Genomic DNA, 15,968 nt, shown 5'->3' with positions numbered 1-15,968 from the left:
CTACTGTTTTTCTGTTGTTTCCTTTTTATTTTTTCAAAGGAGAGTCAGGTCTGGGAAAGTCCACCCTGGTCAACAGCCTCTTCCTCACAGATCTTTACAAAGACAGGAAGCTGCTTAACGCTGAAGGTGTGTGCTAGTGTCCTTACTGTAGCTTTGATATACTGTATGTTTTCACACTCAACACTTCACTTCTCAGTTTCACAAACTTAAATGTCTCATGTATTTGGTTTTACATAAAGCCCTGTTGTTTAAATGCTTGCCAATGGAGTGTGTCCTCTCCCCCCCCCCCCTGTGTAGAGCGAATCACTCAGACAGTAGAGATCACCAAGCACACAGTGGACATCGAGGAGAAAGGCGTCAAGCTGAAGCTCACAATCGTGGACACGCCAGGTTTCGGAGACGCTGTGAACAACACTGAATGGTACCTGTCAAATATCCAATACACACGCACGCACGCACGCACGCACGCACGCACGCACGCACGCACGCACGCACGCACGCACGCACGCACACACACATCTCAAGTCCTAATTGCGAACGCGGAAGGAGGCGCGGAAGAAGGCGCGGCGAAGCCCAAGTGGAGCTTACTATGAAACCGTGCTCGGGTTGTGTGTGTCTCTGTGTGTGTCTCTGTCTGTGTGCACTGTGTGCACTGCCTGTGCAGCCGCCAGAGTGCGCTAGAGTGCACTACACCTGCCAAGCCTGGACAGAGATGCAGTCACACACACATGCGCACGCACGCACACACACACACACACACACACACACACACACACACACACACACACACACACACACACACACACACACACACACACACACACACACACACACACACACACAATTCCATACACACACACACACACACACACACACAATTCCATACATGGAGGCAGTCACGTGACTTTCTCTCTACACTCTCCCCATCACGGTGAAATAACACGGATTACAAGTCCGTAAATACACAACATAACAATTTAAAAAAGACAAAAAAAACATTAGGGCTGCGTTCGCTTGCCGCGTTTGCGCGTCTTACTTGTACTGTATATACTTCGTTGTACGAATGCGTTTTAATGGTGTCACTGTAAAGAACAGATCTATAAGCTAACGAGTCAAACCACCTCCACCACCGCTATAAAATGGGGCACACCACCACCGTGCCACGGTGGCGCAGTCGGTAGCGGTGTCGCCTCACAGCTAGAAGGTCCTGGGTTTGATTCCCACAGGGGACGCTGTGGGCGCTGGGGGCGTGTTCTCTCCTCCGCGTCATCAGTGCCCATACCCTAGGTGGGGTTGGTGAAAGGACCTTTCTGTGTGGAGTAGGTACCCTCACAAAAACATGCAGTAATCCTGGTCACTATACTGCCTCCCCCTGGCCAGCCGGGGCGCCTGATGGAGGGGAAAGGAACTGGTTGGAATAACGTGTTCCTTCCACGCGCTACGTCCAACCAGGGAAACTCTCCCCTGTCAGGTGATAAGAGGTTGGCCTCCCTAGGTTGGCAGAGGGAGTGTAGTGCCCAGGATTACATAGAGATTGGCACTGGGTGTAAAAAATAGGGTTACAAAATCGTGGGATGAAAAAAAATAAAAATAAAATAAAGATGCATTTTATATGCCATTATATAACGTTTCATAGCTCGATTGTACATTTTTTATAAAACTCTGCAAAGTTCTTAAAAGTCATCTTTGTAACAAGAACTGCCTCCTATGTGCTCTGGTGCAACATGTGGGGGAAATTGCAACTGCAAACCAGTATTTTAATAATTGAGACTAGACGAAGCATCCGATTGTGCAATGGTTCAGCAATCTGAAATGCTGACACTAACATCAGTTAGTCTGAACATAGTCTTGGTCAGCTCATAGCTCACCATCCAACATGAAACGCTTCAAATAAACCGTACCCATGGGAAGAATTGCACAGCTTCCCAAACATTATACATGTCAGAAATCACATAATAGACGAATAAATGGCTCCCAAATCATATTATTATTATTGCACAAACGAAGGATATAAAAAAAATAAGAAGCTAATTCGCCAAATGTTTTAATGTTGTGTGGTGTTGTATTTTATTTATTACGTGGGTAAGATCTGTATTGTCTCTGTGTGTTGTGTGTCCCAGCTGGAAGTCGGTGGCGGACTACATTGACCAGCAGTTTGAACAGTACTTCAGGGACGAGAGTGGCCTCAACCGCAAGAACATCCAGGACAACCGAGTGCACTGCTGTCTCTACTTCATCTCACCCTTTGGACACGGGTATGTATGTATGACACACAGATGCTAATGCTCTCCTACAGGGTCCATCCCCTTCTCTCTCATCACCCTGTCAAGTCCAATGTTTTCCTTTAAAAGGACCATACTACTATAATTTTGGTTTCCACTGTGTGGCGACAGGGGTTAGATTCCTCCACAGTGCCTCCAGCTTGGCCAGCCGCTCCAACAAACACATAAATGTCCATGTTCATAGGTGATAAGATAAGCAGCTCAGTGGCCTTGTGGTTAGAGTGTCTGCCCTGAGATTGGGAGGTTGGGTTCGATTCGACGGCCGGGTCATCAGACCAAAGACTGAAAAAATGGGACTAAATGGCTCCCTGCTTGGCACTCAGCATCAATGGTTGGATTGGGGGCAAGTCCCTGTAACATACTAGCATCATGTTCAGGGGATGTACTTGTACATCAAGCTGCCTCACGCTACCGAAACAGGAGACAGGCTCCTGCTCCTATGGGCAAGGCTTACTTACTTATAGGTGATAAGACAGCAGGGGAGAACGTTGCACTAGTGACCCCTACAGGTTGGTCAGTGTGCTTGTTCAGCAGGGAGCACAACTGGAAGGAATGCGCATTATGTCCTCCCAGTGAAACTCCTCACTGTCCTCCCAGTGAAACTCCTCACTGTCAGGTTAAAAGAAGCATGTGCATAAGAGGACGGAGACATGTAGTTGTATACACCCTCCCCAGACCAAACAGTAGTGGTTGGCAGTGACAGGGACTATATATATACTACATGGGGGGGATAGCTCATTCACCCGCTGCCCTGGTACCACACTCTGGTCTTGGACCAATATAACGTCTCTAAAGTTTTGCAGAGAGATTTCAAGGATACTGGGAACTGCCTTAGGGTCCCGTGGAAACATTTTTAAATAAGGATTAAACATGTTTAATGGCAACGCCGATTAGCGCCGATCAACACATGTTTCCGTGGGACCCTAATACAGCTAAGAGTATCTTTGAAATCTCTCAGCAAAACCTTAGAGACGTTATATTTGTCCGAGAACAGAGTGTGGTACCAGCGGGTGAATGAGAGAAACCATTGACTTTCAAGGGACCCTGGATACCGACTTCCCAAGTACAAAAAAGGTATACATGGTTCCGAAAGGGGCTAGGGGGGAGAGAGAACACATGACAGCTGCCTATATTCTAGAACACCATTTTTTAATTGAAAAGCTGCTGCATTCATCTGTTATCCTGTGTGGGGCATCATCAAACGGTACAGTACTGTACATTAGTCTAACATGCTGTACCTGTTTCTACAGGCTGTGCATTCATTCAGCCCCATGCATTCTTAACGCAGCAGCAGCACTTCTCTGGAGTTAAAGGCACTCTGTCCTTCCTTCCTCTTGGGAGATTTACATCTGCTGCATTACCACTTCCTCACCAGTCATTAGGACTAAACGCTGATGTGGTACTTTTCAGTGCACTTTGTGCATGTTCGTGCGTGCATGCACTCTGTTTATCCCCAATGTGTTCACTGAGGAATTGAGCAGTGCTGCTCCTTCAACTACAAGTATTAGTGATAAAAGAGCTCTCTCTGGTGGCCAGTAAGGGAACACACAGTCACACACACTTATGAAGGAGGACATAAATTACAATCATAGGCTAGCCTTCAACAGAGGGTTGTGTGGTGGAAATCCCACAATGCACACTTGCAGATGTGTTATTTGTACCCAAGATGTGAGATGAATGAATACAAGGTGATCAGAACGATTTGTCTCTGTAGGATTTTTTATAATAATGTTTGCAAACAGAGTGTCTATACAGCTCTCCTATAAGGGGAGGGAGATTTCAGCAGTCTTTAAGGAATGCTGAATGCATAAGATAAGAACTGAGGCCCGTGGGCCATTATTCTCTCTCATAACCTTGACTGTCTGGGCGCCTTTATATGACAGAGAGAGAGAGAGAGAGAGAGAGAGAGAGAGAGAAGGGGAATGGTCAAACCGAGAACTAGCTGTCAGGCATTAGAGCCCATGTGGCTATTGGGTCACCCCACATTTAAACTCAGTCTGTCTGGTTTTGCAACGCTTTCTTTACCTCCTAGAAAACCCAGCATGCAGTGTTCATACTACTGTATACACGCATGCAAACTTTGTGTGTTAATGTGCATGCAAATTTTGTGTGTTGATGATGCATGCAAACTTTGTGTGTTGATGGCGCCTTATTGGTTGCTCCACTATGATGTGTCTTATTGTGTCTCCTGTATGTGACAGTTTGCGACCGCTGGATGTGGAGTTCATGAAAGCCCTCCACGAGAAGGTCAACATCGTGCCCATCTTGGCCAAGGCAGACACACTCACCCCGACTGAGGTCAAGAAAAAGAAATTCAAGGCAAGGCTGCTGCAAATCAGACATGTTCCATCTACACGTGTGTTCTGCTGCATATAGTGAACTGATAGTTACATATCGTATCTGAATTTGAATTTATCTGAATGATAAAACATTAAGATCTGAATGATAACATAACATTAACCATGGTGTCCTTGCAGATCCGGGAAGAGATCGAGGAGTACGGCATCAAGATCTACCAGTTCCCCGACTGTGACTCTGATGAGGACGAGGACTTCAAGCAGCAAGACCAGGAGCTCAAAGTGAGTCCTGAACACCTACTGTAGCTCACCGCACCGCTCATCCACTGGAGTCAGTGTGTGGAGATATTGCACGTCTGAAATGTGTTGACTCAGTTCCCACAGATAAATATTGTGAAAATAGCAGATCTACAAGCTCACAACGCCTCGCTTTGTGATATTGTAGATCGGCAATGTTTTTGCGTTATTTGACAATTTGGCCAATGTTTGAAGAGTTTTTATAGTATAGTATAGTTTGTTGATTACTTTTGATGTACTAATGGTCTTTTTCTTTTCTTTGAGGTATTAAAAAGGTCTTAAAAGTCCTTAAAGGAGTAGTTCACCCAAAAAAAAACGTTTTTTTTTATCAATTACACACCTGAGCCAATACCGGAGTCTCCGGTAGGAGACTTGGCAACTCAAGGCTTCATGGGGTGTGTAATTGCTAGAAAATAAGTAATTGTTTTTCTGAACTATGGGTTAGGGTAAAAAAAAAAATTGTCACTTCACTGTCATCTGGGGACCCCCCAAAAATCATGTGGGGACCCCCCTGGGGGTCCCGACCCACATGTTGAGAACCACTGATCTATGACTGACATATCTATGATGTATGTCTCCACATTTTGGCAATGTTTCAGCCCACAAAGAAGACTTGAAGGATACACTTGATTCTCACTCCAAGCGGCTTGGGGAGCCTCCTCTCTTTTCACTCCTGGCTCCTCCAAAAGCAATTTAACGTTTCTGACACAAACAATTTCCACAAGATTAACTGCAGACAAACGAACAGACACACTAGAGCAAAAACATAATCTGCACCCTTTGCCTTTCGGCCTGGTGGAGAAAGATAATTAGTGACCTGAAGTTGAGAGAAAAGGCGTGAAATTATGGAGGAGAAAAAATCATTTAATTTCTCTTCTCTTCACCAGGACAGCATTCCGTTTGCAGTGATTGGCAGCAACACAGTGGTGGAAGCCAAAGGGAAGAGGGTTCGAGGCCGTCTGTACCCCTGGGGGATAGTTGAAGGTACTGCAGGCTTTGTTGCTGTTTTGGCATGTTGTACTACGATGTGTCAGACGAAGCAGCTCTTCAACATCAGTGTGGTACATTGTTAACCACATGGTTAAACTGAAATTATACTCCAACACAGCTTGAAGATTAATTCTCCGGAGCCAGCAATACCACCTTCTGGCGGTATATGATTTAAGCCGTCGCCTTTCTGTTTCATAGAGGCCTGGAAACGGCAGCGGTGTAAAGTAACTAAGTACATGTACTCAAGTACTGTACTTTAGTACAATTTTGAGGTATTTTTACTTTACTGGAGAATTTCCAAAATTCTGTACTTTTACTTCTACTCCACTACATCTCAGAGGCAAATATTGCACTTTTACTCCACTACAATTATTTGAAAACTTTAGTTATTAGTTACTTTGTAGATAGCAGATCTACAAGCTCACAATGTGTCGCGATGCGACGCACTGTGAGCTTGTAGATCTGCTATTTTCAAAAGATTTTAATGCATTTTGTACATGTGAAAACTTTGTGAAATGGGACATGCTGCATAATGAGTACTTTCTACGTTTGGTACTTTAAGTACATTGCAGTATTGATACTTTCACTTAAGTAAAAAAATGTAGTACTTTTTCCACCACTGGTTAACGGTCTGTCACTGTCATGTGTGTTTGACAGTGGAGAACTCGTCTCACTGTGACTTCGTCAAGCTGAGGAACATGCTGGTCCGAACGCACATGCAGGACCTGAAGGACGTGACGCGGGAGACCCACTACGAGAACTACCGGGCCCAGTGCATCCAGAGCATGACCCGCATGGTGGTGAAGGAGCGCAAGCGCAAGTACGGTTCATCCATACAAATGCATTATGCTGCTTACCATGCACAGCAAATGCATTATGCTGCTTACCATGCACAGCAAAGCTAGAGTTTCATCCCCGATAGATTAAAGGGACTACACCATGAATTTAAAAAATAATAATAATATTTAATATCATATTGTTTATGTCCCTCAAACGTTTTTCAAAAGGTTTGAGCCTAAATCAAGCCTCAGATATACTCATTCCAACTAATTTCTCTCTTCTTATAAAGCACTTTCACCTGCAATTATTTCAACCACATTGTCCTGTTTGGCACGGGGCGCTATTGAGCCAGTTTGTATGTATGTTATCTCCTGGTTCTGTTTTTTTTTTGGGCGGAGGGGGGGGGGGGGGGGGGGGGACTGAAAAACGGGAGGTATCGTACCCTGAGGTATTGACCTGTTTTGAGACCGATTTACAGAAAACCCCAGATTTGCTGTGAAAGCCTGAGTGTTCAAACTGGGGTATTTTTGGGCATAGAAGAGAGGTAGGGGAAAAAGAAGAAAAAGTTAAAATTCATGGTGTAGTCCCTTTAACACTCAGGATTGAATAGCTCATTTTAAAATGCTAACATCCCAGTTGTGGTATTATGTCTAAATTCAAGGCGAATCTAATAAGGCTTTGGTGTCATTTACTTGTTAATATAGCCAGTATAATCTGCAGTGGTGGAGGTGTTCTCCCTACCCTTCCATTTAGACATCTTTCTCAATGGAAGGATCTAGGATTGGACACTAGATGCGACGCAATCTTTACTGTAGTTTGGCCATTGTTGCAATTACCTCTCTCCATTGGGAGACAACGCACATAAAACGTATAGATTGTAGCTTTAAAAGTGATAGTGTACTCATCTCTCTACAGCTTTGACATGATCATTCTGTCCCTGGCGTTCACGATTTTGAGAGCGAGCTCGGAATGTTGTTTATAGAATAAATCCAACACGTGCACAAGTTTTAACTTCATTTACATGAATGTGGCTGAGATCTGCTGTAAACATTAAGTGTGTGTGTATCTGTGTGCAGTAAGCTGACCAGGGAGAGTGGAACGGACTTCCCCATCCCCATGGTGCCCGGCGTGGCCGACAGCGAAACAGAGAAACTCATCAAAGAGAAAGACGAGGAGGTACGGCACACCGACCTCGAACCGGACGCAAAGCGCCACCACGATGATGGTGGTGAACATCATCATGTTCACAGTCAGGATCATGATGACCATGAGGCCCAGCACTCAGAGCACTCAGAGCACCAGGCTGACCCTGGGCCTCAACCAGAACAAAACAAAGAACCCCCTAGGCCCGAAGCCTCCTGATTAGACAGAGAGAGATAAGACCTTTCAGGCGCCAAAGACAGTACAGCAGTAAAAAAAAAAAAAAACTGATTCCAGGGCAAGGAAAAATGTACTGTAGATACAGCATGATGGAGAGACATCACAGTCAAGGCAACACCATCAGCAAGGTGGCAAAAATAATACAGTATATATATAAATAAGATATGCAACATGCAATATACAACACTATACACCCTCAGCAGGGCTCGCATAGTGCAAGACAAGTAAGAGTACAAGAGAACACACAGAAGCATACTGTACTGAACAGAGAACACACAGAAACATACTGTACTGAACAGAGAACACAGAAGCATACCATAGTTATCATACTGAAGAGATTGTTTCCGAGCAATTAGTCTGCTGAGTGAGATGAGCGACCAACGTGTGCCTCGTTATACATCTTTATTGCTAACGGCACAAAGGACTGTCTAAGTCTACTGGTTGTCTCTGGGGTGGGGAAATTAATCTCTCATTCTCCCTGCTACTAAACATTCAAGTTTTGAGACCAGTGGTTCCCAAAACTTGTTTTAATTTCAAGGACCCCCCTTAGTCTTAGAGTGTACAAATGGAACCAAATGGATCCGTAAGGACCTTACGGGTCCATTTGGTTATACACTATCAGAGATACAGTCCTGTAAGGGTCCATGTTGATTTCTAACTATTGTATAAATCATTCACTGTGTCTGGGGACCCCCTCAAGGACCCCTGGGAGTTCCCGGACCCCTCTTTGAGAACCACTGGATTAGATGTCACTGATAACAGATCATACAGTACGTCAATATGTTTAGAGGCCACAGCGAGGCGATGTTTAGCAGTAAAGATACATACTGTAGTAAATGCACACCATTCTCCCCTAAAGCCATCTGGATCATATGGGTTCCTTTTTCTTTCCTCTTGAGGGGATGGATGAAGAAGATGAGGTCACACGGTCGGAGCCTAGAAGGATAGTTTTAGGGTCAGGTTGTTTAGAGGTGTGTCTGGCTCATGGCTAGAATGATTTAGAATTGGATCTAGAGAGCAGTGGTGACAGGCGATCCAATAGCCTTTAGGAAGGAAGTCCTGAGATCCACATAAACAAACCACTGTAGGAATACAGTATAAGTTATATATAAACAGACCACTGTTTTAGGAATACAATTTACAATGTAGGCATTTAGCAGACGCTCTCATCCAGAGTGACTTACAATAGCAAGGTAAACACATACTGTACATCAAATTCAGATACATTATACAGTGTAGGTTATATATAAACAGACCCCTGTGTGAATAACACAGTGTAGGTTATGTAGACATAAGTGGCATTAGATGATTCTTGGCTGGAAATAAGCCTCAGTTGTTTTCACTTAAGTTATGGTAAAGTAATTCAGCATTACGTGTGTCCATCCATATTTATTTTATATTTCAATTGAATATTTTATAATCAAAGTGAAGCTGTGCTAGAAGTCTTTTTTTAATCCCACATTACATGAATTGTGTTTAATGAAAGGAAATAATTAAACACCCTTTTCCACAGGTATATTTACTGCAGCTTGACTCTGTATGAAGCTACACTTTAGACCAAACGTCAGTGAAGGGCGACATTAAATGAGCTTAATTATCTATTGTAGTAACGCCTGATTTGTACTTGGACAAGCAGTCCAAATCCAGCCCAAATCTGATGTCCTATCCAGATTGGAGTTAGATTGGTTTTCTGCAGTCTGAACAAGTCTAAGGAAGGTGGTTCAAATCTGATTTACAAAAATCAGTTTCCATGTGTTTTTTTGCTGTTCAGAATTGATAAAACCAACAACCAATATGATTCCAATCTTGAAGGGCCCAAAAATCTTATTTGGACTACCATTGTGAACATAGCCTCAGTTGCGCGCTGGTGTCACACACCGGAAATAGCAGATCTACAAGCTCACAACTGCGATGCATTGTGTGCTTGCATATCTGCTATTTTATATTATATATTATATTCATTATCCCAGCCCATTGTGTATGGGAGTCCCTGCTTTATCTCGGTCTGAGATTTATTTATTGCATCAAATAAATGTCATATTTTCCTTCATTTGTTTCTTTTTTCTGTGTTACTCTTAGAAGTGTGTTTCTGTATATATATATATATATATATAATAGATAGATATGAACATAAATAATGCATCAATTTATCTATACAGACATGCTGAAAAGTAAACACCGCCTCATTTCCTTAAATATTCATTTCCAATAAATATTAATACAATTCTCCCTAATAAAACCTCAACACAATACACTTACTTGAATCTTAAAACCTGTACATGAGTTAGCGATGGTTTCCCTCGGCAGATTTCCATGCTTTTGATTTCTGCAGAAAATAAGATATGTGGTTAACATGCACATATGAGAGTTTCACATTTTGGCATAAATGACTGTCTGACTGTAAAAGATTGTCTTTTTTTGGCTACAGAGCATTATCTTCTATTTCCAAAATTAAATAAAGAATTCCATTGGAAATGTGTGGTAGGAACCCATGGCGTAATAAACGACGATGTTTAGCCTATAAACCCACATCCTCACCAGAACACTATTGATTACAGACAAAGTTAGCTTTAGCACTCACTCAGTTTATCCAATACACATTAATTGGAAATTCAATGACCCAGTAGATCGACTCTGGCCAGCATCACCAGGTCACGTGACCCACAGGGACTAGCCTCATTCGCTGAGTGCTAATCGATTTGTCCCGACAGGATCAGCTGTCTGTAGAGCTGGTTCTGTGCACCCTGCAGATAGTGGATACTGTATCTGTGCAGTTGTGTGTAAATGATAGGTTTGGAATGGAAGCTTGTGCAGCCAGCCAGCATCTGTATCCTTAACAATTTTAACCCTAATTTGGGCATGTCATTTCATATCCTCATATCGTTGCTGTCGGGTAGAAACCTCTTATCTCCATATTCTAACTTTTTGTGTATTTTCATAAATTAACATAATATTTACTGTATATATGTCGTAGGCGAAATAGTGTAAAAATTCTCAACCAAAAAAAAATCACTAACTTTTCAAAACAATGCCAAACTTCTCCAAAAAATAGATTTTTTTTAAATTCCCCACAAAATTCTACTTTTTCCACCATTTTTAACAACAAATGTATTTTCATAGTTTTTCTGTGGAAAGTGATTCTGTAATTGACAGGTTTTTTTTTGTCTTATCTTCGTAGTTGCGACGGATGCAAGAGATGCTGACGAAGATCCAGGAACAGATGCATACGCAGAAAGAAGCCTATTAACCCAGGATACTACTGGTGTAGCCTCAGTACTTCATTGTTGTACTTGTCTCTGTGTAACTGGGGAAAGAAGCCCCAGGGAAACCTCCACTCCAGTCAATTTACATTCCTACAGTGTCTCCACCCAACCATCGAGCTTGAAGTTATGCTTCGTAGTACATTCAGGGCGTCGTGTCATCTATAAGCTCACAACACATTGTGGAATGGATACATGGAAGATCAGAACGCTAAAATGTCTTTAAACAAGATTTGAACAGACATCAATTTTATGTACGGACGCCATTTTGTGTAAAGACGTCATTTCGTGCGCATAATTTTCTGGCATTTCATTGGTCAAATTGTACTGTAGCGAGTGCACACGAAAATTGTGACTTTACACAAAATGCCGTCTGTATGCGTTGCGTCTAAAGACATTTTTTAGTGCTTTGGCCTTCCGTACGGATACAATGTGTTGTGACCTTATAGAGCCGATATTTTCAGCGTGCACCGCCCGCCATACGACTAAGTATAAATCGGGCTTTCACCTCATCAAAAAAAAAAGAAAAAAACACGAAACAAAAACCGATATGTATCGGGAAGCATATGGAGAAGCACGACTGTCTGATGATGAGACGTTTTTCAGCTGAACGACCACTCTGTTCAGACTCTTCTGACTTTATGGCAGCACTGTCAACAGCGGGGCTGACCGAGGAATGTCGCCCCACCCTGACTACCAGAATTAGCTCATGTTAACGCCAGTCAGTGGCGGTAAGGTTTTGCTAGAGCAGGAGAACGCAACCCCCCCCCCCCCCCCGTCTGCTGTTCCCTTGTTGCCATCTTGTCAAAAGTAAGAACATTTTATGCCTTGAAAAAACGTTTAATGGGTTGACACTTGAGTGTGTGGTCAACCTCAAACGGTGAGATGGGTGAAGGAGTACAGCATGGGTCAGGTCTGAATATTATTAATATTATTTGGTGCAGGGGTTCTCAAACTTTATGATATCAAGGGACCCCCGTTTGGTATGCATTAAGCCATGGGACCCCCATTTGATATACCTTTCTATCTCTGGGACCCCAATCTACACTATAAAATCCTAACTCTGAGAGTGTGCAAATGGAACCAAAAGGACCCGTCCATTTGTACAGATGCGACATTTGAGAATTTCAATGCCATTGGCAATTCATGGGCAAATCAGTGGGAAATCCAAACCTTTTCATGGAGAAAGTGACATTTGCCAGGTGTGAAATGGTGTCATTTCAAACAAAGGCTAATCCGGCCCGAATAGGGGGGAAACTTTTCATGGAACTTTTAGGGAAAGATCATGGAAGTGTGAAGGGTTCGGCTGACTTATCTGTACACTCTCGGAGTTGCTGATACGTAACTCCTCAAAGGCCTCTGGGGGTCCCCGGACCTCAGTTTGAGAACCTGAGTACCTGAGTAACATCCTTACGTTTTGTGTCACACAAGTATGAGGTTTACTTGCAAAGTGGCAGGTGCATGACCTGTCCTCATTTTCTTAAGCACATTTGTTCTTCCATAAAAAAGTTTATTCTTATTTTTTTTAAATTACTATTATCTCTCTAGGTCCACTTGCAAATATAATGTATTAATTTAATTTTTATATAGGTTACATTTGTAAACATGTTTTGCTATTGGATGGCATTATGTTACTTAATGTGTCGGAGTACACAGAATACAATAGTAAGTTGTTTTGGTAATGCTATTGTCTGAATGAATGTGTATATTTTGTGTAGATTTTCATCGAAACGTTACTCTACTGTGTGATAATTTGATTTACTGTAGTCTGTAGTTATACAAGGACTTAAAGGGGGCGAAAGTGATATTGTTTCGTTAAAATAAGTGTTAACTTACTTGGCCTATGCCCAACTTTGGGCATAGGCCACGAACAAGTGCTCTCCAGGCATCCCGGTCCTGGGCCAGTTTCTCCAGCTGTCCCTATGTGTGGCTAGATCTCTTCACATCTGCATCCAGGTGTTACTTGGTCTGCCCCGCTTCCTTCTCCCCTGTGGGTTCCAGAACAGGGCGTATCTTGTGATATTAGATGCATGTTTGCGAAGAGTGTGGCCAATCCATCGCCATCACGAAAATAAGTGTTAAATGGCTCTGTATTCTGATGATATTCATGAGTGTTTGTTCAGTAACAGAACCCCCCCCCCCCCTTGAGTAAACAGAAAATACATTTTCACTTTGGGATACCAATCAGGAGAGAGAACCCCACACAATTTATTTTGTGGGGTCATTTACCCCCAAAAAAATATTTTCTGCTTACTAAAGAACTGGAGAGTGACGTGTAGACCCTTGTTACTGAACACTGTACAGCAATGATTGCTATCACAATGTAGAGCTTTAACTTTGTAACACAATTATTATTTTCATTTTTTTACAAAAACATATCACTTAATGGATTTTTTTTATGCAGTTGTGCATAAAGCCACAAGTTTATCCACCCTCCAATGCTTGACAGTGCGGATATAAGAAGTTCTGTTTAATCTAGGTCTTTCTGACCTTTTAGGATCTTGCATACGATAACCACTGCTCTCTGATCGCTACAGTATGTTGATATTTCAGTTAAATTATGAGGAAAGCCTTCACATAAAGTTGAGTTATGCCCATAGAGACATTATAATATTGTGACTCCATCCGACAGCATCGGACCAATTATTTGACGGCATTCATCTAATGATGCTTGTTAGTTGTCAGATTTCTCATTATGATTTTCATAAGACAAGGCCCTTCTTTTTTGTCTGAGACGATTAGAAGGTCGCAGCAACAATAATAATGTAGAGCAGTTGTTTTTGTCTGGGTTAGCGGTTCCTTAGATTGCTTGAGGCTTATCAGTTTATTGATTGTTTGGTTTAGGTTTTTGGGGTCAATTAGAGAATACGTTTCTATAATATCTTTGGAGGAAAGGCATGTGGATGCTGAGATAAGTTATTTCTTTTATTTCGGGTACTTACACTATGATGTGCTTTAAAATAACAACAAAACATCTTACATTTATCATAAAACCAAAGCCTATAATGACGTCTTGATTTGTCTTAAATATTTTCCATTGGTGGAAAGTTCACATAAATAGTTTAACATTTCCCATTTCTATGCGATGCGAGAGTGCAGACTAGCCGTCACCAACTCGGGACTGCTCCAATTTATGTAGAATATTGTCTGTGGAAAAAGTTGAGGAAACCTGAGAATGATGAAATCATTGAATGAAAACTTGATTTAACCGCTTTCAACTTGGTGCCCCCTATTTTCGGCATGTCATTTTAGGTGACAAAAATGTCGACGCATCATGAGCTTGTAGATTGAGTATTTTTGCTATTTCGGCGTGCGTACTTAAGTGATTAATTCTTGCACCCAGATAATAACAGTGAAAATAGCAGATCTACAAGCTTTTTTGCACCCAGATAAAAAATAGCGAAGAATTTCACTATCATACGACAAGTATAAGGGCTTAATCTTTGCACCCAGATACTTGCGTATCTCTACGTAAAACACATTTATTTGTGATGTTTCAAATGACTGTGCTACATGCTTTATGTTTTCATTTACAAGATATTTGTAATGTACATTCCCCTGGTATTTCATTATGCTTTCAGAGACTATCAAAAGCAGATATAAGTGGAAGGAGTCGGGTATTTTTTTTCCTCTTGTTTTATATGAAATCATTTCTTTTGTTGTCATACTACTTTTTGGAATATATTTATGTAATAAATAAATTTATAAATGTGATGTGGATAGAGATGATGATGATGACGATGATGATGATACTAGTTCTAAAATTGTAATAAAAGAGGAATATAAGTTCATGTCTCGCTCGTTCAAGCACCTCTCTCGCAACTCATTTTGTTTTTAGAAGGATGTTCAGCTGTGTGTGTGTGTGTGTGTGTGTGTGTGTGTGTGTGTGTGTGTGTGTGTCTACACTATCTATTGTAGTCTCTCTGTGTAAGGAGCAGTTCACCAAAAAAAAAAAAAGAATCTATCGATTATTTTGTTTTTATCGCATTCCTAAGCCAATAATTTGATGACCGCGGAGTCTCCAGTAGGAGACTTGCGGTGTCTCCTACTGGAGGCATTAGCATCTTTCCGCCGGTCATCAAATTATTGACTTGCAACAAAAACAAAAAAAATCTCCTTGAATACAATGCTTCATGGGGTGTATAATTGATAGAAAATAAGTAATTGTTGGGGTGAACTATTCCTTTAATTAGCCTGGTAAACCAACTCGCTCGCGTGAATTCACATTATCGTGTGTCTTCTGCAGGGCGGTCTGGCACCAATCCCTGGGTGGGCGTTTTGCAGGAACCAAAAAGTGGATGAGCCAATCAGCGTCTGTCAATCACAGGGCCCTGAGTGCATGACGCTGATTGGCTCTTCCACTTTTTGGTTCACATGATAGTGTGAATTCACGCGACCGGGATGGTTTACGAGGCTATCTGTTAATGGCCCCTTTTTCCATAACAAAACAACACGTATTAGCATTTCTTTTTCGTGTTAATAATACTATCTGTTACATCCATCCTCCTGTTCATTTGATGGGATGTGATGTCAAACGGAAATCTTAAAACAATGTGTTTGACGGCGTGGTCTTTACTAGTGTACACCATAATTGGTCGTGGCTGCTGCTGGGGAAACTCCATATACGGTTATGGCCCAGAGATCACGACATAAGACTGCGAGGTCAAGCTTATAATAGTGAC

General features: G+C 42.1%; 1 protein-coding gene across 1 annotated transcript in view; it reads left to right on the top strand.

Moving 5' to 3' along the window:
* septin4b (septin 4b) overlaps positions 1–15,079 on the top strand; it is a 29,315-nt gene extending 14,236 nt beyond the window's left edge. The window contains exons 3-11 of the mRNA XM_084065217.1: positions 40–126; positions 298–421; positions 2,121–2,255; positions 4,484–4,601; positions 4,760–4,861; positions 5,764–5,860; positions 6,524–6,686; positions 7,723–7,822; positions 11,205–15,079. Coding sequence (XP_083921343.1) covers positions 40–126; positions 298–421; positions 2,121–2,255; positions 4,484–4,601; positions 4,760–4,861; positions 5,764–5,860; positions 6,524–6,686; positions 7,723–7,822; positions 11,205–11,273 — 995 coding nt within the window. The 3' untranslated portion in view covers positions 11,274–15,079. The remainder of the gene's footprint in view (positions 1–39; positions 127–297; positions 422–2,120; positions 2,256–4,483; positions 4,602–4,759; positions 4,862–5,763; positions 5,861–6,523; positions 6,687–7,722; positions 7,823–11,204) is intronic.
* Positions 15,080–15,968: the final 889 nt, after the last annotated feature.

The sequence above is a fragment of the Gymnoscopelus microlampas genome, assembly GCF_963454915.1.
Source record: "Gymnoscopelus microlampas genome assembly, chromosome: 8".
NCBI classification, from domain to species: Eukaryota; Metazoa; Chordata; class Actinopteri; order Myctophiformes; family Myctophidae; genus Gymnoscopelus; species Gymnoscopelus microlampas.
The sequence above is the reverse complement of the archived record's forward strand: the minus strand, read 5'-3'. Positions and strand labels throughout refer to the sequence as shown.